The sequence below is a fragment of the Peromyscus eremicus genome, chromosome 16_21, assembly GCF_949786415.1.
Source record: "Peromyscus eremicus chromosome 16_21, PerEre_H2_v1, whole genome shotgun sequence".
Taxonomy (NCBI): Eukaryota; Metazoa; Chordata; class Mammalia; order Rodentia; family Cricetidae; genus Peromyscus; species Peromyscus eremicus.
Window position 1 is genome coordinate 60,703,106 of NC_081432.1, and position 24,994 is coordinate 60,728,099.

At 44.2% G+C, this 24,994-nt stretch overlaps 1 protein-coding gene across 2 annotated transcripts in view; it reads right to left on the reverse strand.

Annotated features, from left to right (window-relative positions):
* Ubr2 (ubiquitin protein ligase E3 component n-recognin 2) overlaps nt 1-24,994 on the reverse strand; it is an 87,405-nt gene that overhangs the window by 41,695 nt on the left and 20,716 nt on the right. Inside the window, exons 5-17 of one of the 2 annotated variants that reach the window (XM_059281492.1) lie at nt 23,675-23,805; nt 21,974-22,112; nt 21,172-21,234; nt 19,704-19,824; nt 18,370-18,477; nt 17,491-17,579; nt 15,986-16,084; nt 8,368-8,531; nt 8,180-8,279; nt 6,311-6,439; nt 5,111-5,294; nt 2,722-2,783; nt 2,038-2,148 (exon numbers count right to left, since the gene is read on the reverse strand). In XM_059281492.1, coding sequence (XP_059137475.1) covers nt 2,038-2,148; nt 2,722-2,783; nt 5,111-5,294; nt 6,311-6,439; nt 8,180-8,279; nt 8,368-8,531; nt 15,986-16,084; nt 17,491-17,579; nt 18,370-18,477; nt 19,704-19,824; nt 21,172-21,234; nt 21,974-22,112; nt 23,675-23,805 — 1,500 coding nt within the window. Of the gene's footprint in view, nt 1-2,037; nt 2,149-2,721; nt 2,784-5,110; nt 5,295-6,310; nt 6,440-8,179; nt 8,280-8,367; nt 8,532-15,985; nt 16,085-16,154; nt 16,254-17,490; nt 17,580-18,369; nt 18,478-19,703; nt 19,825-21,171; nt 21,235-21,973; nt 22,113-23,674; nt 23,806-24,994 lie in introns of both variants that reach the window. The other variant, XM_059281491.1, reaches the window with a different exon arrangement.

Consider the following 24,994-nt stretch of genomic DNA (forward strand, 5'->3'; position numbering starts at 1 on the left):
GTATCAGACATGGGTTTTTAGTTAACACTATCTTAGCACAAATAAACCAACTAGAGATATCCATTAATAGTCGTTACAGTTTTCTGGGTCTCCCAACAACAACAAAAGACTGCTTTAGGAAAGTTTAGGGTTTCTGAAATTGGGGAGGAGGGGAGCAGGGATGTTGAGATGATAAAGCCCTCACTGTGATGTTTGATCCCCAGAATTCACTAAAGGTCGGGAGGGGGAGCCAACTGCACAAAGTTATGCAGTGACCTCCGCAAAAGCTCCCCCCAACATCTCTCTACCCCCCCCCCACGCACACATACATGCATGCATGCACACACGCGCACATCACATTCAATTTTAGAGTCAAATAAAAAAAATTTTCTGGGGTTGGAGAGATAGCTCAGCAGTTAAGAGCACTGGCAGCTCTTCCAGAGGACCTGGGTTCAATTCCCAGGAACCACATGGCAGCTCACAGATGTCTATAACTCCAGTTCCAGGGGACCTGATATCCTTACACAGGCATACACGCAGGCAAAACACCAATGCACATGAAATAAAATAAATAAATTATTAAAAAAAAAAAGAGAATTATTTTTCTTTTCGTTTTTTTCAAGACAGAGTTTCTCTGTATAGTTTTGGTCCCTGTCTTGGAACTCACTCTGTAGTCCAGGCTGGCCTCCAACTCACAGAGATCCACCTGCCTCTGCCTCCCAAGTGCTGGGATTAAAGGTATGCGCCATCACCGCCCGGCAAATAAAAGAAATTTTTATCTTAATGCCACCCCCTACTTTTTCTTTCTTTCCTTTCTTCGTCCCTCCTTTCCTTTTTGAGACAGACTCACTATGTAGCCCTGGCTAACCTGGAATTCTAACCTGGAACTCACTATATAGATAGACAAGGCTAGCCTCAAATTCACAGAGATCTCCCTTCATGCCTCTGTCTCCTGAATCCTTGATTAGAAGCACGAGCCTAGCACGTCTATTTTACCCCTGCACTTATGTCTTGTATGTGTGTATACACACGTGTGTGGGCACATGTACCATGAACCATGTGAGTGGTGGTCAGAGACAGTCTGCAGGAGGTGCTGTCTTCTTTTGCCACATGTGTGCAGGTTAGTTTTCCTGTCACCTGTTAAGCTGAGGTCAAATGGGAAGAGGGAACCTGAACCGAGAACCTGTCTCAGGAAGACTGGCCTGCAGGCAGGTCTGCAGGGTATTCCCTCGACTCCTGACTGACTGGGAAGGCCGGCCACTGGGAGCAGTGCCCCTGCTGGGCAAGTGGCCTTGGGCTGGAGAAGCAGCTAAGCAGTGTTCCTCCATGTAGCTGACTCAGCTCCTGCCCTGACTCACCTCTGCAATGATGAACTCACACCCACCCCAAAGCTGCTTTTGGTTATGGTGTTTATCATGGCAGTAAAAAGCAAACCAGGCCAACGTGGATGCCAGGGTCTGAACTCAGGTCATCAGGTCTGGCTGCAAGTGCTCTTACCTACTGGGCATCTCACTGCCCACACACCCAGTGTTTAACCTAATTTAAGCAAACAAAACAAATGCTGGTTTTTACTATCCAACTTTGTTCTAAAAATTGTTTCAAGTAAATGTTAAGACCACTGCTACTCATTTCCACTTTCCCTATGAATATAAAATAAAAGACCTAAGAAACCTTAGCTCACCTTGTATTTAATTTTTCTAACAATTCAACACAGATATTAAACCCTTTTTAAAAAGAGACTTATTTGTGTGTGTGTGTGTCTGTCTGTCTGTCTGCTATGCCACATGTGTGTGGGTACCCTCATAAGTCAAAAGAGGAGGTCAGGTCCCTTGGAGCTGCAGTTACAGAGGTAGTGGGTCACCTGACATGCGTGCTGGGAATTGAACCAGGGTCCTCTGCAAGAGCAGCAAGCACTCTTCACTGCTGAACCATTTTTCTAGACCCCAGATTCAAAACTTTCAATGACTAAGACCATTTAAGACTGTAAAAGTTTCTCATAAAAGCTAGTGAATAGAATCAAAACATCACAGAATTAAAAAACAAACAAAATTCACTTACCTGGTTTACTAATGAGAAGCCATTTCTTCTCCACATCCCAGCATGCACTTGGGCACATAAGACAAGACATCTAAGAGGATGCTCTATCAACATGGGTGGGCTCAGTTCACTCTGTGTGTTTGAAAAAAAAAAAAAAAAACTTGTTAACATTTGCATGAGAAAAGCTTACAAAATAGTATGTTGAACCCACTCTAAGATGTGTTTGTGTGACAATGAACTTTGTATCAATTTAGCTAGGTTATTTATGGCCAGCCCAATCTAGCTGTGGCTGAGAGGTATTCTTTATAATATGAATAATATCTTAGTAAAGTTTGAAAATGGCAAATTATCCTCCATAAAGTGGGTGGGCCTCATCAACTCAGATGGAGGCTGTAAAAAGGAAGGTTTCTTGGGGGGTGGGGGGGCGTATACATGGTGTGGTGTATGTGTGGAGGTCAGAGGAAAACCCCGGCTTTCGGTTCTTGCCTTCCACCTTGTTCAGGGCAGGCTCTCACGGCAGCTGTGACACACACACAGACACACACACACACACACACACACACACACACACACACACACACACTCCACACACTCCTGTTGGTTCTGTTTCTGGGGAGAACCCAAACTAAAAAGTTGGTTTCCGTTTGGTTTCAAACACAACAAACATAATGACCAGATGTTCTTTTTAATGTCAAAGCCACTTACTAGAGGTAGGAGCTCAGGAAATTTATATGCCACTTCACTTTTGCTTAATAACACATGCAAACCTGCATGGGAGAACAAACAACAAGGTATTTCTATAGGTAAAACTAATGTTTATCTGACTCAATGATCACACAGCTTTACTATTTAACTTTTAAAAATAATCTTTGGAAATGGATTACAAATTAAGTTATAAAATGCAATGTATCTATAAACAAAGCTTTTCAACAAATCTGCATCAGAGACAGTTAGAACTCATCTTCATCAACACTGCTGACATTTCAGAAGCAAATGCTGGATGTACAGACACAGCCAGAACAGCTCGCCAGCAATCAAACCCATTTATACACATTATGCCAGTGTGGAGGTATCTCCTGGGCCATGGGCTTCATTCCTGCTGGAAGCTGAGATCCATCCGCAACTGAACAGAGAAACTGGCCCTGAACTCATGGTCTATGCTGACCCTGATCTCAGAATTAAGTTCCCTAGAATTTCCAGTTTAGAGTCAGAACCAATTTACTTCCTACCCAGGAGAGGAACATTTTTAGCTCAACCATAGGCCACTCCACAGACTACTGATTAAGCCATTCCCTTGTCATTAGCCACTGATAAGCAGACAGTGCGTCTCAGTATTTACCAGCCTCTGTTCCAGCCTCCAAGAGACTTCCTTCACTGCTGGCCATTCCCAGTAACCCGTTAATAGTCACTGCTGAAGCACCACCAGCACCGGCTCCCCTTGTGTGTGAAGTGGGTTTTGTTTGTTTTGTTGATATGCAGCCCCGGCTGGTCTCAAACCTGTGCTCAGTCCTCTAGCCTCTGCCTCCCAAGTGCTGGGTGACAAGCATGCACTGCACCACCACGGCAGCTATATGGACTGTTTGTGTTTCCTGTGTTTATTCTGCTCTCTGTTCTGACTACAAACATCCAGGGCAGGGCTCATCTAATACTGGGAGATGAATGCTCCCAGATTACTCACAGCAGACTTCAGGGAGGTGAAGATGTAGGCAGAAATTAGTATATTTCTGGAGTAGTAGCTGTTTCACTGTGGCTAATTATTAGCCTCAGCTCCTACCCAGATAATCAGGGTTTGGAAGGACAAAGCAGTAAGTCGCTGAGTTGAAGGGACTCACGTTTTTGCCCTCTAGTCTAACACTTGACCAACAGTTTTCAGTTGCTGAAAACGCGCCTAGGATAAACAAGTCATAGGAAGGAGAGACATTTCTCCTACAACCAGAACTTTGTCTCCTCTGTCCTTCCATACTTCTTTCTTCATTCCTTCCCTTTCTCTGTCTTGTTACTTAGGGACAGGGTCTCACTCTGTAGTGCAGGCTGGCCTTGAACTCATGGCAACTCTTCTGAGTCCTGGGACCACAGGTGCCAGCCAGTGTCCACAGCTTGTTGTACTGGTTCACTGGTCAATGTTTACAGATAAAAGCCTCACAAGTCTCAATGTAAGTGGTCTCAGACTACATCCTGATGAACACGCCCATGTGGAGGGCTACCAGCCAGAGAACGGGATGATGCTCAACACATGCACTCTCAGAATGAAAGGAGTCATTACTGCTTGATCCCATGACACGACAGTGATCAACAACTCGACTCATAATTTAATAATTTAGATGAAATGGACCAATTCCTTGGAAGACACAAACTGTTAATACTCCCATGAGGAATGGATAACCTCAACAAGGCCATGATCTATCAAAGGAGTTGAATTAGTAATTAATAACCTCTTCAATATACATTTAAGGAAGCACAGTTTAAGTAGGCTAAGATATCCAGAATCAAGGGATTTCAAGCAGTGCTGTGAGGGACCCGCCAGGAGAATCAGAGCATACTCACAGCCTCTGGCTGCTGCAAGGTGTCTGTCTTGGGTAGTGCAGTGATTGGAAGTGGCTTATAAAACAGCCTGAGATCAATAAGGCATTCACTTGTAACCTTCTGCTTCAAAGGTTATCAATCAATGAGCAAGAAAGAGTTTAGAGAGCAAAGCTACGGTGGTGTTGATTTATTCGCAGTGGCTTCAAAGTGACTGATTAGCGTACCTTGTCACAAGGCCGTGAGCTCAGTCACTGAGATGTGCATGTAATGTGCATGTATGTACACAGTGAAGTCAGAACAAGTGTTCTGGGATGCGAGGCCCAAACACCTCACAATGCCAGCTTGGCTCTTGCTCCGACACTAAGGACTCTCTATGCCCGAGTCCTTCCATCTGTGGACCAAGTTTGGTGACTTCCACTTCCTAACAGAATGACCAGATCAGTGAACACATGTAAAACCCTCAGGATAACGGCTAGCACATAGTAGGTATTCATAAACACCATAAACAGTCACTTGAGAGAACTTTAGGGGTCTTTTTTTTTTTTTTTTTTTTTTAGGGGAGATGCTTTACCTGCAAGCAAGCGAGAAATTGGGAGGTGAATGCTAACTTTTTCTTGGGAAACACAGTATCTGATAGTTTCCACTGAGTGTCCACAAATGCTGAGTGTGATTGGCTGTTCTCCATCAGTGAAACCGCCATGACATTGCATCAGCACAGCGAGGCATTTCTTGTAAGCTTCAATTAATACTTTTTCCTAAAAAAGAGGGTTTGTAACGTAAGTTACTTAAAGACTGAGTTGCTACAACATTGACTTAGCACCTCAGATTCCACGACAAATAAGTACCTCAAGCACTATGGACCAAATCAGACTCAGTCCTCCCTCCCAGAACGGCTCCCTCTCTGTCCAGTGGATGGCATCCCTTACCAAGAGAGCTGTGGAGATCTACAAGTCACCAGTAATGCCCTTTACCTCAGTCCATGCTGTCTAGTCTGTTTTCAAAGTGACAACTTTCCTCTTTTCAGTTTCTCTCCAAATCAGCTATTCTCTCATTCTCCAGTAACTCAAGGTGTTGGCAACCACCTCTCTGTTAAACTCCCTGCTTCAACCCTTGTCCCATGCACCCACTCTCCACAGAGTAACTTTACAAACACAAATGGACCATGTCACTGTCAGGCTGACCCTAACAGCAGCCTCCTACTTCAACTAGACTGTGACTAGATGACCCCAAGGTCCCGACATCAGGCAGTCCTGCCCAGCCCTGTCCTCCATCTCCAGGCTCCCAGCAGCTTTCAGAAGCTGCTGGATGACCACAGGCCTCTCAGGACACAGAATGATGCAGTCAGAAATCCCTTTTGTGTATCCAGCAGGTTTTTATACACTGTTCAAGTCTCATGGATGCTTCTCTGACCCCCGATTTCTATAGGTTCTTACTGATGAAGGAAGGCCAAAATTATTTTGAGACACAGGTAAATAGAGCAAAAGCAAGTTTATTCTTGGATAAATGTATCCACTATTTTCATAGGCTTAATGTTTAGGGAGGATTATGGGGAAATGAACAGTTACATAAGAGTGTGCATGATCCTCCTTGACTTTTTTAAATTTCACTTCACAGTTTGAGCTTTTGAATCTTTATTGATGTACAGGTGGAAGAGGAAGCGTGCTGTTTCTGAGCTAAGCTGTACAAACATTTCCTCAACTCTCTTATTTTCACTTAAGCATCTGTCTACCCACTCTCTTCCTCACAGCTCCCACCACAAGAAGGAACTCACGTCCAAAGCACACCAGTCCTGCACCATGGAAATCACGTGTGTTAGCTTCATCTGCAGCGTGAAGGCCGCTTCCCATTCCGGCTCCATTTCAATGTGCTGTCCGACCTGACGTGTGATAGGGTCCATTCCCTGAGAAAGCAGAAAGAGTTTGTAAGGATAAAAACTAGTTTGTTTTTTCCACACAGAAACCCAAGGAGGGATGCATAAGAAATACAAATTGATTACAGAGACTATTCAAATAATGTAAAATTTTAAACAGGAAGTGTCAGAGGAAAAACCCCAAGAAATTCAATAAATCTCTTTAAAATGTATGTATGCATGCATGTATGTATGTATGTATGATGTATGTATGTTTGAGACAGGGTCTCCTTAAGCAGACTGCTGACGTGGAGCACATGATCACTCTGCCTCAGCTTCCTGCACACTAGAATTATAGACACGTGTCACCACACCTCGCCAGGCTTTGTGTGCCAGTGGTGGCTGAACCCAGGGCGCCACATTTACTAAGCTCTTGCTTCAGCAGAGTTCCATCCTGAGCCCCGTGACAGTCTTGTAAAATGCTACTCAACCTACAAATATACCACACAGCTGCCTTAGAAGACAAGTTTTATACTTCCTCACTAATGTGTGGCTCAAAGCGTTCAGATGCCAGAATGAAAACAGACCTTGATACAAAAGAATGTAATTGTTTTCAGGAACTAGCCAAGCTATCCCGGTGTGTAAGAACCATTTACTAACAGAACACCTCCGCCATTTCCCAAAGGGGTGGCCTTTTAAAACAGCTCTTTCCTAAGGGTTTGAGAGAGGTCCCCTGTCTTCTGTGTTCACATTGTTTCCATGTTGATTGTTTCTCCTTCTGGACTGTGATTTGCATGGACGTATGCTTCACAAGGGGACTAATCAGGAAAATGGTCTAGCCTGTACTATGTACAGATCCCACCAAGTGGAAAAGGAACTGTGGAAACACTAAAGATAAAACAAAGGCCAGTGAGATGGCCAGTGGGCAGCAGAGCCTGATGTCAGCCTGAACCAGGTCCACTCTGAGACCTACACTGTGCAAGGAGAACGGATTGCCATGTCTGTCAACCTCCACAGGTGTGCTATGGCATCCATTCATCAGCAAGTGCACACATACACAAAATACAAGAAAAAAATACCCCCTCTTTGCAACACAAAAACCCCAGAGGCTGGGAGTTTATCGGGGCTAGGCTTAGTGATAGAGTGCCTGCCTACTATCCAGGCACAGGTCCTGAGCTGGTCACCAAGCATCCAAAAACAAGTACAGTTTTTCAAATGAACTTAAATATATTTCCAAGTAAGTACATTAACAAAACAACCACAGAAAATGACTTGCAAACTCTCAAAAAAGCAGTACTAATGAGAACCCAAACATCTTTTAATTAAAATTTTTTTTTCTTCATGTATGTTTTGGTTGCACACATTCGTGCATCAGGTACATGCAGTGCCTGTGGTGACCACAAGAGGGCACTAGAACCCCTGGAACTGGAGTTACTGATGGTTTAGCGCTGTCAAGTGAAAGGATGGTAGGAACTGAACCTGGGTCCTCTGGAACGGTAGCCAGTGCTTTTAAAAACAAAACATCTTAAAAAACAATCTTATTTTTGCTGTGGGTTCTGGGGACAGAACTCATGCCATCTGGCTTCTGCATGAAGCACTTTTCTATACTGAGCCACCTCACTGGCCCACTGAAACATCTTTTGCTGGGATCTCATTTAATCTACTCTTAAGGAGCCTCAATTATAAAAGAATTTCTTGATCCAACTGATCTTTTCGAAATGCGTCCAAAATGGGGGGTGGGGAAGCATACAGACATGTGTTCACACAGAAGTATGCTCAGTTTATACATACCTGCATACATTTCAGTAATTCCAAAAAGGCATCGAACCCTTCTAAGAACTTCTGCCTCAGCTTATCCGACCACTCAGCTGGTTTGCTAATCAGCACATACCTACACAGACAAACAACAGTGGCCGTGAACACAGAAACAGTGGCCTTTTACAAGCTGTAATTGGTTTGGAAATTGAGGAAACACTCACTTGAGATCTAAGATAAGGCTCTGAACTCTCCTGAACTTGAAGGCTTGGAGGGAAGTGTAGCGTTCAAATTGGAATCTGCCCTGAGCATCTCGCTGTTTCAAATGGTCCATGAAAGCCTTAATGATAACAGTCATCAGGTTCTCTTCCATGATGAGCATCCGGGCCTACAACAGTTCATCACAAAGTCTGGTCATCAAAGCCTGTGCCCCAGGGAACCCAGAGTCGTTATCACTAGTTTAGTGCCCACACTTTAAACTTTCTCACACAAGTATCTCAGCTCACAAGTGCACCACCAGATCCTTCTGAAGATTTATCTATATTTTACGTGGAAGAGCGTTTGTCCACATGCGTGTATGTGCAGCATGGGTGTGCAGTGTCCATCAAGACCAAAAGACGGCATAATGACGTAACTTCTTAACTGAGCCATGTACGCACACTATACAGTAAGTGTGGGTACTTACTTCAGGGTCCAGGTTTATATCTCTGACTTTCTCAAGTTCAGTATGAAACTACTTCCTTTGCTTGTAGGGAGCTCCAATTATTAAGGGGGCTAACCAGTTCCCCAAACCACCAATTATTTTTGGCATTACTATGAAGAAAATTATGACGAATGCATCCTGTAGCAGTTCATACAATTTCTCTCATTCTTTGTTACCATCATCAGGCATACTTTGCTACCATATTAGCAGGTCAGGACTGCTGTATTTGCACTGTTTTTAGGCCTGTGTTATTACAGAAGATGTCATAAATAACCACTATGTAAAACGGCAAAAATAACTTGCTGCAAGTAGAATCACTGAGAGAGGGTACAGTCGAAGTTTTGACAATATCACTGACCTCCTCCCATAACAAAGGCTTAATAATCCCCATGCCCATCCAGTGAGCTGCTCACTCCACTCTATGGCAACACAGTTTCATTTTGATCTGCTGTATTAAAGGAAAACTGTGGTGCTGAAAGTAAATTTAGACTTCCTACCTTAACTAGGGAAAATGAACCGTAAGAATGGCCAAGAACTCTCCAGGGAGGATCATGGGAGTGTGAGGGAGCAACAAGTCCCGACAGATTACAAGAAAGGACTCTCCTTCCTGCCTGCCTGCCTGCCTGCCGGCGTACTTACTAGGAAGTTAAGGAAAGCTGAGGCAACCCCATGGGCTGGAACAGCTGTGCTGCAGCAGCTTCTTCTCACAGAGGAGGAGGAAGGGAGGCTTGGTGGGCACAGCACCACCTGGGGGAGGGAGAGGAAGGCAGCCCCACTGCCAGGGCACTGGTGGTTCCGATTAATGTTAGAGACAGTGGGTCTAAACGGTGGGAGGCACATTCCCCGGGATTACACAGAATGCTTTGTGGTCCTGGCACTCGAACTTTGTCTAAATTGCTGCTAACCTTTCAAGACGACTGTGACCACTAAACACTGTTACATAGTTTGCAACACAGACCCCACCACTTGATGCACGGGCCTGCAATCCAACTTGCTTTATCAAACATTATCACTCCCTAACTCAGGGGTGTTTCTAGTTCATATTAAAATTTGCACCGCCAGACTCAGTATACATTTTACAACGTATTCACAAAGGTTAAAGTCCCCTGTAAGACTGAATAAAAGTAATGTTTCAGGGACATGCTCTGGTTAAACTGAATGCTACAGGATCCCATCAGGAGAATGCTGACTGGGGCGGTTAATAAACTGAAGGTTGGGCAGTGGTGACACACGTCTTTAATCCCAGCACTCGGAGGCAGAGACAGGTGGATCTGTGAGTTTGAGGCCAGCCTGGTCTACATAGGAGTTCCAAGACAGCCAGAACTACACAAAGGAACCCTGTCTTAGAAAAAAGAAAAAGGAAAGACAGAAAAGAAACTGAAACGACTCTGGTGCTCTCCAAACTTGAGTTCTCCCTGCTAGTCTCTGTTCATTTCTGTGTGTATATATATGAGCAGGTCAGAGGACAACTTTCTGGGTCATTTCTAAAGCATGCATTTATTTATTTATTTATTTATTTATTTATTTATTTATTTATTTATTTATTTATTTATTTATTTATTTATAGTCAAGTTCTTCCACTGGCCTAGAACCTACTAAGCAGGCTAGGCTGACAGGCCAGTGAGCTCAGGATCCATTTTTGATGAGGGTGCTCGAACTCAGATCCTCATGCTTACAAATCAAGCCGTTTCTCCAGCCCTCTAACTACTGCTCCTGGACTGAACTGTTCTGCGATGAAGGCTGAGTTAACCAGGTCATTCTGATGACAGAGGTCATACTGCTATAGAACAGTTTTATTCTTGCTAATATCTAGCACATACTATTTTTAGCCAGGGATGTGTTTAAGAATTACTAATGAAGAAGCTTCTCAAAAAACCTATTCCAGTATTCTTTTGCTCCCGGTCAGGACAGAGGCAGCCTGAAGCTAATCAACACTCTATGAAAAAAGCGGGAAACAAAGTCTGAGAGCGTAAGTGAGTTTTGGAGACAAGGGCCAGGGCTTCTAGAGAAAGAACCACGGAGACAGGAACTGCATGGTGAGGCCATCAATGCTGCAACAGCCTCTCCTGGGTTGTCCTGAGAGGTCAAGGAGCTGAGCTGAGCTGAGCTGAACTGAGCTGAGCTGAGCTGTGCAAGGTGCTGTAAGAGACAGGGGACTAAGCTGAGTGTGATGGAGCACACCTTTAATCAAGCACTCCAGAGACAGAGGCAGGGGACCAAGCTGAGTGTGATGGAGCACACCTTTAATCAAGCACTCCAGAGACAGAGGCAGGGGACCAAGCTGAGTGTGATGGAGCACACCTTTAATCAAGCACTCCAGAGACAGAGGCAGGGGACCAAGCTGAGTTCGGTGGATCACACCTTTAATCAAGCACTCCAGAGACAGAGGCAGGCGGAGCTCCGAGTTGAGGCCAGCCTGGTCTACAGAGCAAGTTCCAGGACAGACAACAGGGCTACTCAGAGAAACCCTGTCTAATAATAATAATAATAATAATAATAATAATAATAATAATAAAGGCAGGGAACCTCTTTAGCCATGAGGCCAGAGTCCTAGTAAGAACACAGGAGTGCTCAGAAACTGAGTCTAATACTCTTCCAGGTTCACCAGGACTGTGCTTAGATTCTGAAGCCCTGTAGGACGGAAGCCTGAGAGGGGCAGAAATCCTAGGATGATCAAGTAGAGACGTGGCAGTCTTATCAAGGCTAGGAAAGTTCAGAGCTCTGCAAGGGTAGGAAATCTAGCAGAAGCTCCAGGCTCTCCACTGGGAACCCTCAGTCACTTCTAGACCAAGTCTTGCTGGGTGTGGTAGCACACGCCTGTAAGCCTATCAAGTAAAACACGAGGATTGTTAAGCTGGAGGTCGGATTGGGCTACTGAGACCCTGTTTGTTTGTTTGTTTGTTTGTTTTGTTTTGTTTTTTAAAAAGAGAAGAGGGACTTTTTAATGATTTTTTTTTTTGTAATTTATATAACTTTATTTTATGTGCATCGGCATGAAGGTGTCAGATTCCCTGGAACTGGAGTTACAAACAGTTGTGAGCTGCTATGAGGGTGCTGGGAATTGAACCCCGGTCCTCTGGAAGAACAGCCAGTGTTCTTAACCATTGAGCTATCTCTCCAGCCCCAAGAGGGACTTTTTAAAACTACAGATTTGAAATGTATTATATAAAAAATACTAGACCATGTAAATCAATATAATTGGAAATGTGGATAAATTAGCAAAATTTTTTTTTTTTCCTCCGAGACAGAGTTTTTCTGTGTCGTCTTGGTTGTCCTGGAACTCACTTTGTATACCAGGCTGGCCTGGAACTCAGAGATCTGCCTGCTTCTGTCTCCTGAGTGCTGAGATTAAAGGCATGTGCCACTACCACCCAGCTAAATTAGCAAATTCTTTTTTTTTTTTTTTTTTTCCGGTTTTTTGAGACAGGGTTTCTCTGTGTAGCTTTGCGCCTTTCCTGGAACTCACTTGGTAGTCCAGGCTGGCCTCGAACTCACAGAGATCCGCCTGGCTCTGCCTCCCGAGTGCTGGGATTAAAGGCGTGCGCCACCGCCGCCCGGCAAATTAGCAAATTCTTAAGAAAAAACACAGCTTATTAAAAAACAACAGTAGAACACCTGAATAGCCCTAAATTTATTCAAGAAATATAACTGATATAAAATGTTTCCACAAAGAAATTTCAAGGCTCAAATGGTACACTGGAGAATTCTTCCAAATACTTAAGACAGCAAACTCCCAGGGAAGTTGTGAGGCCCGCCCTGCATCCGGCACAGCGATGTGCAGGGAGTGAACAGGTGCAGGGAGTGAACAGGTGCAGGGAGTGAACAGGTGCAGGGAGTGAACAGGTGCAGGGAGTTCTGGGTCTGCAGTTCCTTGAGTGTATATTAAGTACTTTCCATATGTAACTTGCTGGGTACACCAATGCCCATCACACATACATATTCCGTTGCTTTGGATATCACTCTGTACAAATAAAACACTGATTGGCCAATAGCCAGACAGGAAGTATAGGTGGGACTAGGAGAGAGGAGAGAGGAAAAGGAGAGAAAGGCAGAGAGAAGGGGACACCAGCTGCCGTTCAGGGAGTATCATGTAGAGGCAACAGGTAAAGCCACGGAACACGTGGCAACATATAGATTAACAGAAATGGGCTGAGTATAAGAGTAAGAGCTAGACAATGGTAGGCCTGAGCTAATGGCCGAGCAGTTTAAATAATATAAGAGTCGGTGTGTTTATTTTATAAGTGGGCTCTGGAATTGGCAGGGTTTGGTGGGAGCTGGAGAGAAATTCTCCAGCTACATTCCGTGAAGCCAAGAGCCACACCGACTGCTGACCACGGAGCATGACAGTGTTCTCTGGGTCTGTGTTTGCACGTGCACGTGCTCGTTCACTGTTTTTACTCTTTCATTTTATTTTTAGGGTGTGTGCTGTTTGGATGTAGGAGTGCATGCGCCACCTCAAGCATGGGATGATAAGAGAACAACTTAGGGACTATTTCTCTAACGTCCCACATGGGTGCTGAGCCCCTGCCCTCATGCTTCCTCTCTTCCTTCTTTCGGCCCCCCTGCTTTGGGGTGTGTGTGTGTCCGTGTGTGTACTGTGTCCATGTGTGTACAGGGATGCCGAGGCCAGTGTCTTATGGTCCTCCCCTCACTCCTTCGAGACTGGGTCTCGCTGACCTGGCAGTCACTGTTTCTCAGCTAAGCTGGCTAACAAAGCCCAACCATCTTCCTCTCACTCCAGCCCGAGCTGGGATACGAACTTGGGTCCTACTGCTCGCACAGCAAGCCCTATCCAGGGAGCCACCATCCCAGCTCCAACGTTACTCTCCAGGGCACCTGCACCTGCCAGGCTAACTCTAACTATGAAGGCGTTTTCTTCAAGCACCAGGATTCTAAACTTCAGAAGCCGAACATGACAACCCCAGCGGAGACATGTCTGCCGGGCCAGGGGAGACATTAGGGTGGGGCTGACCAGTTGAAGAGGCCCAGAAACTGATCTGATCCAGACAGCAGGGGGCAGCAGAGGGTGTGACAATCTGAATACCCTGTTTATCCACATTTCCAGGGAGGTCACAGGACAACCTGCAGGACTCAGCCCTCTTCTCCTTCCACCCTGGGGCCTCAGGCTCACACTCAGGTGTAAGGCTTAGCAGCAAGTGGTTTTGCCTGCTGAGGCGTCTCAGTTCACCCGGCCTCACTGCACTAAGTTCTAGTTAAGTTCCCCAGAGTCACTTACTGTCTTCCTCCAATTTATTCCCCATCTTACAAACAGCAGTCTTTAAAAAACCACAACAAGGGGCTGGAGCTATAGTGCAAAGGTAGAATGAGCTGACCTAGCATGTGTGAGGGCGAGTTAGAACCCTGGCACTGCACAACATACACACACTCACACGTACTCATATACACACACTCATACACACATACTTATATAGAGATATGTGCACGTACACTTGCATACAGACACACACACACACACACACACACACACACACACACACACACACACGATAAATCAAAATACATTGGTTCCAGTACCTCTCATGCTCTTAAGCTAAACACACAATTCTTTGATATGGCCTATAGTAGCACTTATTAATGGGCAAATTACTAAAAGATATTCTTCTCTTTTTTTTTGTTTTTTTTGTGACAGGGTTTCTCTGTGTAACAGTCCTAGTTGTCCTGGATCTCGCTCTGTACACCAGACTGGCCTCTAACTCTTGAGATCCGCCTTCCTCTGCCTCCTAAGTGCTGGGATTAAAGGTGTGCGCCATCACCGCCCAAGTAGAACACATTTCTTAACAAAAAGAAATGAAAAAAAAAAAAATAAGAAAGTGAGTACAAGCTGTTCCTAAAGCTCCATGGCCTTGCTCTGAGCTCAGGGTCTCCAAGCATGCTTAGCTCCTGCTCCCACATGCAAAGCCCCTCCACGGCACTCTGCATACATCCTCCTTTCAAGTCTCCAAAAAAAGAACCTTCCTAAGCGAAGCCTCTGGGCTCTGGGAAAGGCCTATGGCCTTATTCTCTCTCTCAGAGAAAGCAAATTTAATGTGTATTGCTGTTTATCTACACATATGTCTATGCACTGCATTCCAGCCTGGTACCCGAGGAGGTCAGAAAGCAGCAACATCAGACCCCGAGGACTGGAGTTACAGCAGTTTTTAGCTGCCATGTGGTGTTGGGAACTGAACCCAGTTCCTCTGGCAGAGTGTTTTACTTATTTATTCGAGTCTCATCTGTTTTATTCACCATTTCACTTTTAAAAGCCCTGACTAATAAATGCTATTAAATCTGTTCAATGAAGTATGATCTTCAGTTATCATACATGATAAAACTTAATTAATGGAGGCTTCAGGACTGTCCTGGATGGTTTTATGTCAACCTGACTCAAGCTAGAGTCATCTGAGAGGAGGGAGCCTCAATTAAGAAAATGCTTCCATAAGATTGGGGTGTAGCAAGCCTGTGGGACATTTTCTTAATTAGTGACTGATGTGTGAGAGTCAGCCCGTGGTGGGTGGTGCCAGCCCTGGGCAGGTGGCCCTGGGTTCTATAAGAAGGTGGGCTGAACAAGCCAGTAAGCAGCATCCCTCTATGACCCCTGCATCAGCTCCTGCCTCCAGGTCCTGCCCTGTTTGAGTTCCTATCCCGACTTCCTCCGCTGATGGACTACAATGTGGAAGTGTGAAGCCGAATAAACCCTTTCCTCCCCGAGCTGCGTTTTGTCATGCTGCTTCATCCCAGCAGTGGTCACCCTGACAAGGTCAGAGGGCACCTGGTGAACACCAGTCACAAACTAGCCCAGGCAGTGTGACTCAGCTGCCTTAACTACTCTTTCCTTATGAGGGGAAGATTCTTCAAGATCTAAAATGGTATATGGCATGTTATCTGATTCGAATGTCAGGAATATATTTGATAAACCAACCAGCTAAATGTTACAAAAACCACCAGGAAATCCAATTCTCCTCTAATATTACTTTGATATTCAAAGATATGTTGTGTGTGCTTGGTGATATCTGAAATCCGACTGCCTCCTACACGAAGTATTAGCCTATTCAGGAGCACACAGGTCTTACCTCCATGATTTTGAGGCTTTACTTCTGTTAATGGAAAACAAGAGCGTGCTCTAGTCTTTCAGTACTTACAAGTGAAGGTACTGTGAATATCTGAACCGAGAGGTCTGCGACTGAAAACTCTCTGTCGTGGTCATCTGTCACATAATCACTCTGCAAACGCTCATAGTTCTATTAAGAAGGCAAAAAAAGGCAAGGAGTGCCGGCTATGAGTCAGGAAGGAGAGGCAGACACTACTCACCAGAGTAGGGGCGGTGAAGAACTGGACAGACAGAGCAGTGGCCGACACTGCTCGCTCGTGGTCATCCTCCATAAAGTCCCTCTGCAACTGCGGGTAATTCTAAACAACAAGGGGAGATTCCTCTAATCCAGTGACCAACGGTTAAGGGTTAGGCTGAAGTCAGTGCCAGAGACAGCGGCGGCAACAGGAAGGCACCGCCAGGACATCGGAGACTCGAAGGATCACTAGCAATTAGGTGCTGGGTCAATACCGATGTGCTGCAGAAAGCTGTGCTAATAGGTTCTTCTGGAGCACAGGCAGACCTCCTAAGACCCTAAGGTGCCACTGTACACTGAGGGAGGGGGTGGGGGGGACACAGCAACATCATGCTATCTGTCTCCAAACCAGCCTTTCATTGCTTCGGAACACACATGAGAATCATGTGACTCCTGCGAGGTCGCCAACAATTAGATTTGGGACGAGGACACAAACATGGATGTTCTGAAAGAGCTCTTCAGATGACTACCATGTGCTTCCTCGGTTAAGAGCTCCTACTTGGAAGCATACATAAAGTAAATACTTAGTGTCCTCATGCTGCTGAAAGCAGAACTTAAGCCAACTCTGTCAGCCATCTGGAATTCACCATTCCCAAACCATACCAACAGAGGCACGCTGCCTCTGTAAATTTTAATAGGATTAAACCCATCATAATGGCATGGGGTTAATTGTCATCATTTCAAATCCCAATCATTGCGTATTTATGTTGCTACCCACTCCCCCCGGCCCCCCTCTTTTTTTGGCTTGTCGGGACAGGGTTTCTCTGTGTAGCCTTAATTGTCCTAGAACTTGCTCTGTAGACCAGGCTGGGCTCAAACTCATAGAGATCCACCTGCCTGCCTCTGCCTCTTGAGTGCTGGGATTAAAGGTGTTCACCACCACTGCCCAGCAATCACTACATATTTATGTATTACGGGGGTGGAGGCAGGTAGTCTTATTACACCTTTACTGGTAAAAGGTAAAAAGATTCTGAAGTTTCTTAGACTTTCAAATGGATAACCTCACATCTCACCGTTAAATACTAATATTTTTTGAGCCCAAAATAGTACACTTATTCCTTAAATAATTTTTTTTTTTTTTTTTTTTTTTTTTTTTTTTTGGTTTTTCGAGACAGGGTTTTTCTGTGTAGCTTTGCGCCTTTTCCTGGAACTCACTTGGTAGCCCAAGCTGGCCTCGAACTCACAGAGATCCGCCTGGCTCTGCCTCCCAAGTGCTGGGATTAAAGGCGTGCGCCACCACCGCCTGGCTTATTCCTTAAATAATTTATTTATCATCAAAACTGAAAAAAAATTCTACTTACTTTTGCAAATCGAACAGCAAACAGCTTCTTGTACTTCAGATCCATGAGCAGGCTGCTCATGAACAACTGATGATACACACTCCTAGCACCTTCAGGAAAGAGCAGAGTGTGAGACAAGCCAGAATTCCATTTCTGTAGCTTTATGGGACTCAAACCACCAGAACAAAACTCTCTATACTTGGTTCAGAACAAAACATTTGTAATTAATCCCTTTATTTTTAAAAGGATTTTAATTTTGATTATCCGTGTGTGTGTGTGTGTGTGTGTGTGTGTGTGTGTGTGTGTGTGTGTGTGTGGTGTGTGTGTGTTTGTCCAGGTGACCATGGAGGCCAGAAGTGCCAGATCCCTCTGGCACTGGAGTTACAGGTGGTCGTCAGCCATCTGACGTGTGTGCTGGGAACAGAACTTGGGTCCTCTGCTAGAGCAGTGTGCCCTCTTAACCACTGAGCTCTCTCTCCCACGCTGCTATGCTTTTAAAAAGAAAATGTGTGAAAATTAATCCTCCCTCTCTGTTCTTTCAAAACAGGGCCTTGTTATCTAGCGTAAGCTAGCCTGTAGCCCAGATAGGTGTTGGAACTCTCAATCTTCCTGCCTTGGTCTCCTGAGTGCTGGGAATACAGGCATATGCTACCTTGCCCAATTCTAAATGTGATACTGCACTAAAATATAAAGGCTGTTTAATCTAGGTCATAGGCCTCCCCTACAAACTTTTTTTTCCAAAAGTAAGGTTACAGGGCTAAAGTTTGTGTGTATTTGCCAGGGACTAAATCTAGCACTATAATTATAATTCTAAAAAGCATAACTGTATTTATTAACATTTCCAAATTAAAAACCACCCAACTTTGACACCCCACCCCTTAGAAGCAGTAAACGAGTCACCTTTCCATAACTTGGAATCATTAAGCATCAGTCTGTCCACCAGAGAGGAGTTTTCACCATCTGGCCCTTCTTGTAATCCGACCTGACACAAAATCCGGCGGAGGCCATCTTTAAACAGAAGGAAGAGTGGTCACGAGACAGGAAGGCAAGCTTCGAGTCTAACGGGATGACACCTCAGTATGGCTCCAGTCAGAGCGACACACGTCTCAGTGAAGGTCAAACGGGGCAAGGGGCTTTTAAACTATTTTATTTTTACAAAAAGGAGAAAAAATTAAGAAATCTCAAATCACAACACTAATTGCAAGACGTCAAAGTTAATGTCTGTCAGAAAGGCACTAGGCCTTTCCTGCCCTAATGAATTTAATTAGCGAGAAGAATCCCCAGTCTGCTGATGTAATGCTGTTCTCTAGGTATTTATGCTAAGGGAGGCAGGTGTGGTGAAACCAGTCATAAACACGACCATGTGCAAGGCAGCTATAGCACAGAGCCGCTCAAAGAACAACGTGTGACCCCTACACTGTAAGATTTATCAGTTATTAGTGCTACATAACACCCTTCCCATCAAACTGAAATCCACTACAGCTCTGTCTGAGAGGCCTGGAAGACAGACTCTCACATCTTCGAAATGTCACGCTCTAGACAAGCTCTCCCAGCATACGGTGTATCTCATCTGTATTTCTTTCTTCCCTGAGACAGGATCTCTCTGTGTAACAGCTCTGGCTGCCCTAGAACTCACTTTGCAGACCAGGCTAGCCTCGAACTCACAGAGATCTGCCTGCCTCTGTCACTGGGATTAAAGGTGTGCGCCACCACCCCCCGGCCACCTCATCTGGCCCTGTCTGTATTTTTCATCATCAGTTCACAGTGTGGTGTTTTTCTAACAGCCTTCAAAACAAATGTTAAGGGGTCTTCCTTACAGTAACATTATCATGTCTTGCCTATATATGACAGGCAGCAGAAATCTATCCCTAATTTACCCTTTAGTGCTAGACCCCAACTTTCATTTTTGGCTTTGGCAAGAGGTTCATAATTATGGTATATTACAAATTGTCTTCTTTGTAAGCTGAGAAAATAAAAACCTAAAACTAGCAAACATAAATTGGTATGTTCCAATGTACACATTTACAGATATGCACAGTACTGGTCTTATACAAAAGCTGTAAGAGGCCAAACGTTTAAATTACTTAAATGAATATTAGTGAAACAGTATTATCATTAACATTTAATTATGGCAGCATTTTGCAGCTTTGTTTGTGAAGGGTTCCATAGCTGCGTCATTGGAAACAGTTCCTTTGTCAAGTTATTTAGATACAGGCTTGACATACTAAACCCACCTGAATATGCAATAACACTTCCCAGCCAAGACAGAGCTTTCAAACCAAAATTCTGATGAGCAGCTACTGACGAGTGCATAACTTGAACTTTGAGCGGCTTGGTCTGTCTGCTGGTGTTCCTCTTAAAGGCGGAGAAAGGAGGAGAAAAGACTAACTTAAAACAGCTGTTTAAGAGGCAGAAGACGCTAACATTCTTTTTTTTTTTTTGTTTTTGTTTTTTTGTTTTTCGAGACAGGGTTTCTCTGTGTAGTTTTGTGCCTTTCCTGGAACTCTCTTTGGAGACCAGGCTGGCCTCGAACTCACAGAGATCCGCCTGGCTCTGCCTCCCGAGTGCTGGGATTAAAGGCGTGCGCCACCACCGCCCGGCTGCTAACATTCTTAATTCACCCACGACATCCACACAACTTTCATGTGTCCATAAGAAAGCGCTACTCTGTTTAACATAGTGACTCGGGTTATTTTCCAGACAGAATCTAAAGATTCGGTGGCAACAGTGAGAGGCCTCACCCTGGGAGTCACCACTGCCTTTGTCACATATTTGAAAATCTCTAGTGCCAATTACAAATAGCTTCAGTTCTCAAGTAAGCCTGCTTTCTGCCTTCAATTTTTAAAAACACATTATTTACTTAAATAATTCAGTTCACTGCACAGATGTACATTATCAACTTTGAAGAACCATACTAAAACACACACCCACAAAACTCATCATCATAACTATTTCTAAGGACACAGTTCAGTACTACTGCTCAGTGTTCACACTGTTGTAAAACCAATATTCAAAACTCTTCCTCCTCCTCCTCCTCCTCCTCCTCCTCCTCCTCCTCCTCTTCCTCCTCTTCTTTTCCAGACAAGGTCTTTCTACATAGCCCTGGCTGCCCTGGAACTCACTATGTAGAACACTGAACTCACAGAGAGCCTCTGTTTTTCTGGACAGAAGTCATTCCAGCAGGAGTGAGATGTCTTGATTTCCCTAGTCAGGGTACAGTCCGTTTCTCCATGTTCTATTGGTTGTTTATCATTGTTAGAGAAATGTCTACTGGAGTCTAGCAATACTTCCTGAACATATAACTTTCCTTCCTTTTATTTCTTGTCTGAGTCCTCTCCGTATCCTATGTCCACAACCTACTGTTACCATGTATGACTGTGCATATTTTCTCGGTATGCACACATCACATACTACATCTGTGTCAGAAATGGTTTTTCCAAGTCTGCCACCTGTCTTTGGACTTTAGGTATGGAATATTGTTAGGTAAAAATTTGATGTGGCCAAAAGTGTAATTTCTTCCCAGTTAGCAACCTTACATAGCTTTGGTAGAACCAGAACAATCCAATGTCAAGAGTCACGATCTTTAAACACCACGTAGGTGACAGTGGGTTTATAAAGGCATACAAATGTCTTAATAAATGCTAAATATAGGGTTAGTCTTAAGCTGATAAAAAATAACAGACATGTTTTTAAATCACTTACCACAATGACTGATTTTGCTTGATCACAGTACTGGAAATCTCCATATCGAACAGACCTACGCCCCTGTAAAGACATTTAAAACTAACTGTAAAAGCAATAAATATGCTTGAACATAACATCTGTCCTAGTCACCAATGAAAAACTAAAATTTTGCCAAGCGGTGGTGATGTACACTGTTAATCCCAGCACTTGGGAGGTAGAGGCAGGTGGATCTCTGTGAGTTCAAGGTCAGCCTGATCTACAAAGTGAGTTCCAGGACAGTCAAAGCTACACAGAGAAACCCTGTCTCGAAAAAAAAAAAAAAAAAAAAAAAAAAACTACAGTTTTTCTTTAATGCTGTCTTGACTATTTAAACCACACACACACACACACACACACACACACACACACACACACAACACACATATAACATCCTGACAACAGAGCGTTTATTCTAGCAGGCTTCTGTAACCTCCATTCTCATGGCCCAGTATTTTTAATGACTAGGCAGAATCAGGGCAACTGTACATTTCCTTTTAAGGTTCTAACTGGTAACAGCTTAGTTTTAACAATATATATTTGGACCAATATTCCAAATGAAATTAAAAAAATAGCCTAGACACATATACTTTTAACTAATCTTTCTATGCTAGCTTATCTGTAATAAAAGCTCAATTTCTTTAATTCCAGGCCTTGGGAAGTAGAGGCATGCAGATCTCTGTAAATTCGAGGCCAGTCTGTCAACACAACAAGTTCCAGCCAGGGACTATAAAGTGAGACCTCCATCTCAGACAGTGTCAATTTCGTAGGATAAATGACTTACATCCCGATCGACTGTGGTTGCAAAGCCAATGGCTTCCTTCTGTGTGCAGTTGACAGCCTTCTGAAGAGTGTAAATGACTTGCTCATAGGTGTGAACCTCATCATTGAACAGCATGCAATAGTAGGTGTCGCTCTTTTCTCTGGGGAGAAAATGGTACATTGTTAATGCCGTGTGAAGAGTGGGCGTGACCACCAAGGCATGCTGGGCAGGAGCAGTAGCAGGGGAACTGGAAAAAGGGAAACCAGCTCTGGAGGATGCAGGTAGGTTTGTAGCCAGGTGGTAACTATATGGCAAATATTACAAGAGAAGCCCGTCAGAGTTCTCTGTGTTGACAAAACAAAAGCCAGCTGGCGCACGTCTTTATTCCCACACTTGGGAGACAGGGGCAGGCGTATCTCTGTGAAAATGGCACAGCAACACCTCGTCCTATTAAAACACTTCACCCTGGTAGGCATCATGGCACTTTGATCCCAGCACTCAGGAGGCAGAGGCAGGTGGATCTCTGAGTTCGAAGCCAGTGTGGTCTACAGAGTGAGTTCCAGGAAAGCCAGGACTACACAGAGAAACTCTGTCTCAAAAAATCAAAACAAACAAAAAAGAAAGAGATAGATAGATAGATAGATAGATAGATAGATAGATAGATAGATAGATAGACAGACCCAATACATTATGCACAACCCCAATTATCTGGAACACATTGACAAAGCAAAGAAGTCACCCTTTGGTGACTGATGTCGAATTAGTTTGGTGACCTCCTGATGTCCAATCTCCAGCCCACAGTCACCCTCAGCTATGAACAAAGGTCCAATAAGCAGGGAGTGACTTTTCCAAAAAGAGGAGGCTGTGTGAAGTGAGCATGTAACCAGGGACTAGCAGCCAGTCCTTTCAACACAGCTGTGGCTGAATCCAGCTATCTGCTCACTAGTTTACGACCTCAATAGTCTAAATAAAAATGGCAGATGTACAGTAAAACAGCAGTGTTGAATACGTTTTATAATTAGAAGCATTTCATAAAAGCCTTAAACCCACTTATATAGAAGAGCTCACCCTAACATCTTTCTGGTTTTATTAGATCATCACAAAGGAGAAGGCTAGTGGGCGCAGTGGCGCACGCCTTTAGTCCCAGCACTTGGGAGAAGAGGCAGGCAGATCTCTGTGAGTTTGAGGGCAGCCTGGTTACACAGAGAGTTCCAGGTCAGTCAGAGAGAGAGAGAGCAAAGGACAGAGATGTGAGGGATCGTGTGGGTTTTTTTAGGAATAGAACTCAAATTGTTGGGCTTGCTGGCAAGGGCTTCACTTGCTGAGCCTCTTGCTAGCCCTACATGGTCTAACACTGCTACAAGCCAATCATCCTGGGAAAACCTTCACTCATCATCATACAAACTGCAAAGCTGTAATACTGCAGTCATGCTTCATTTTTCAAAAACTGATGAGACAGCAATTTAGCACAGTGGCTAAGCAGTTAAGGACACTTGCTGCTCTCTCTGACAACCTGAGTTCACTCCAGGATCCACTTGGCAGCTAGAATTGACTCCTGAAGGTTCTCCTCTGACCTTCATGGCACTCAGTTCCTCCTCCCCACACACAAATAAAAGGATGAACAGATGTAATAATAATTGTAAAAGAAAAGACTATGTCCTCCTAGCTGTGGGGATGACATTACAATCTAGCAGAGCCATACAAGGGACAGACGATACTCACGTCATCTCTAAGTCTGCAGGCAATTCGCCTTCTTTTTCCCAGGTCAGTATATCTACTGCGTATCGAAACATAATCGCAAAAATGTTGTAAGTTCTTGCTATCACATCTTCTGATAGATGTACAAGAGGATCCTGGGGGAGAGCAGAAAACACAACTCCCTTAGTACACACTAATTATCTTCTTTTGCCTTCCAGCTCCAACTCTCAAAACACAAGAAGGGTGACAGGTTTCGTTTCACAACAAATTTAATCCTGTGTATGTTACAAAATACAAAATTAAACTTCCTAAAATGTTTTCTTCCAATGTTCTCAATTTTAAATTAGCTGAGTCAAAACATTCAGACACTCAAATGCCTAATGAATATAACTGAACATTTTGGAATGGCACACTGGAATCTCTAAATTCTAACACCAGCCATCTTTCCAGCCGTGTATGGGAAGCTCCAACTTGCAGAACCGAGTGAAGGTGTTTGCTGCAAGCCTAACCATGTGAGTTCGGTTCCTGGGGCCTACCCGCTGGTTGGAGAGAACCAACTCCTGCAAGGTGCTCTGATGGTCACACGAGCCTGTGGCGCGTGCGCACGGACTCTAAATAAATGCAAAAAAAAAAAAAACCCCGAAAACAAAAACAAAAACAAAAAACCCAAAATCCTAAAAAATGAAACAAGGAAAGACAATGAACCATCCAACTTACAAGGAAGAAAACATGCCATTTCCCATTTAGGACCTGGGAAACGTTTCCTAAATAACGAAGGAGGTGTCATACAGTCCATTGCGGTTCTCAACTAAGAGAGGGACCTGACACCCACTACCTCCCTGTTGACTCCTTCCGCCAAGGCCATGTGGAATTTTGATGGGCTGTTCTTAATGTTCATAGTGACAGGAGATGCTCCTGTGATTTAGTGAAGGGAACCAGGCATGTTCAACACAAGGTGTCTATATGTCTGCTCAACAACCTTTTCCCATAATCAGACTACTTGCAAAAGTTGTTGTTTTTAAAATTATGTTTATTTTATTGGTATGGATGTTTTGCCTACAAGTGTTTCTTGCAGCACATGCTTGCCTGGGCTCTGAAGAGGCCAGAAGAGGCTGTCAGATTCCCTGGAACAGGAGTTACAAATTGTTGTGAGCCATTATGGGAATGCTGGGAATCGAACCTTGGTCCTCTGAAAGAGCAACAAGTGCCTTTAACTGCTGAACTTTCTGTAGCCCTGCAAAAGTCGATCTTGACTGGTAGGTTGAGGGAATCTGGGCCTGTCTGAGGTCATTACAGAGCTTTAGCTGAGAAGATGACCCACCCTCAGAGTCAGCAGCTCCTTCT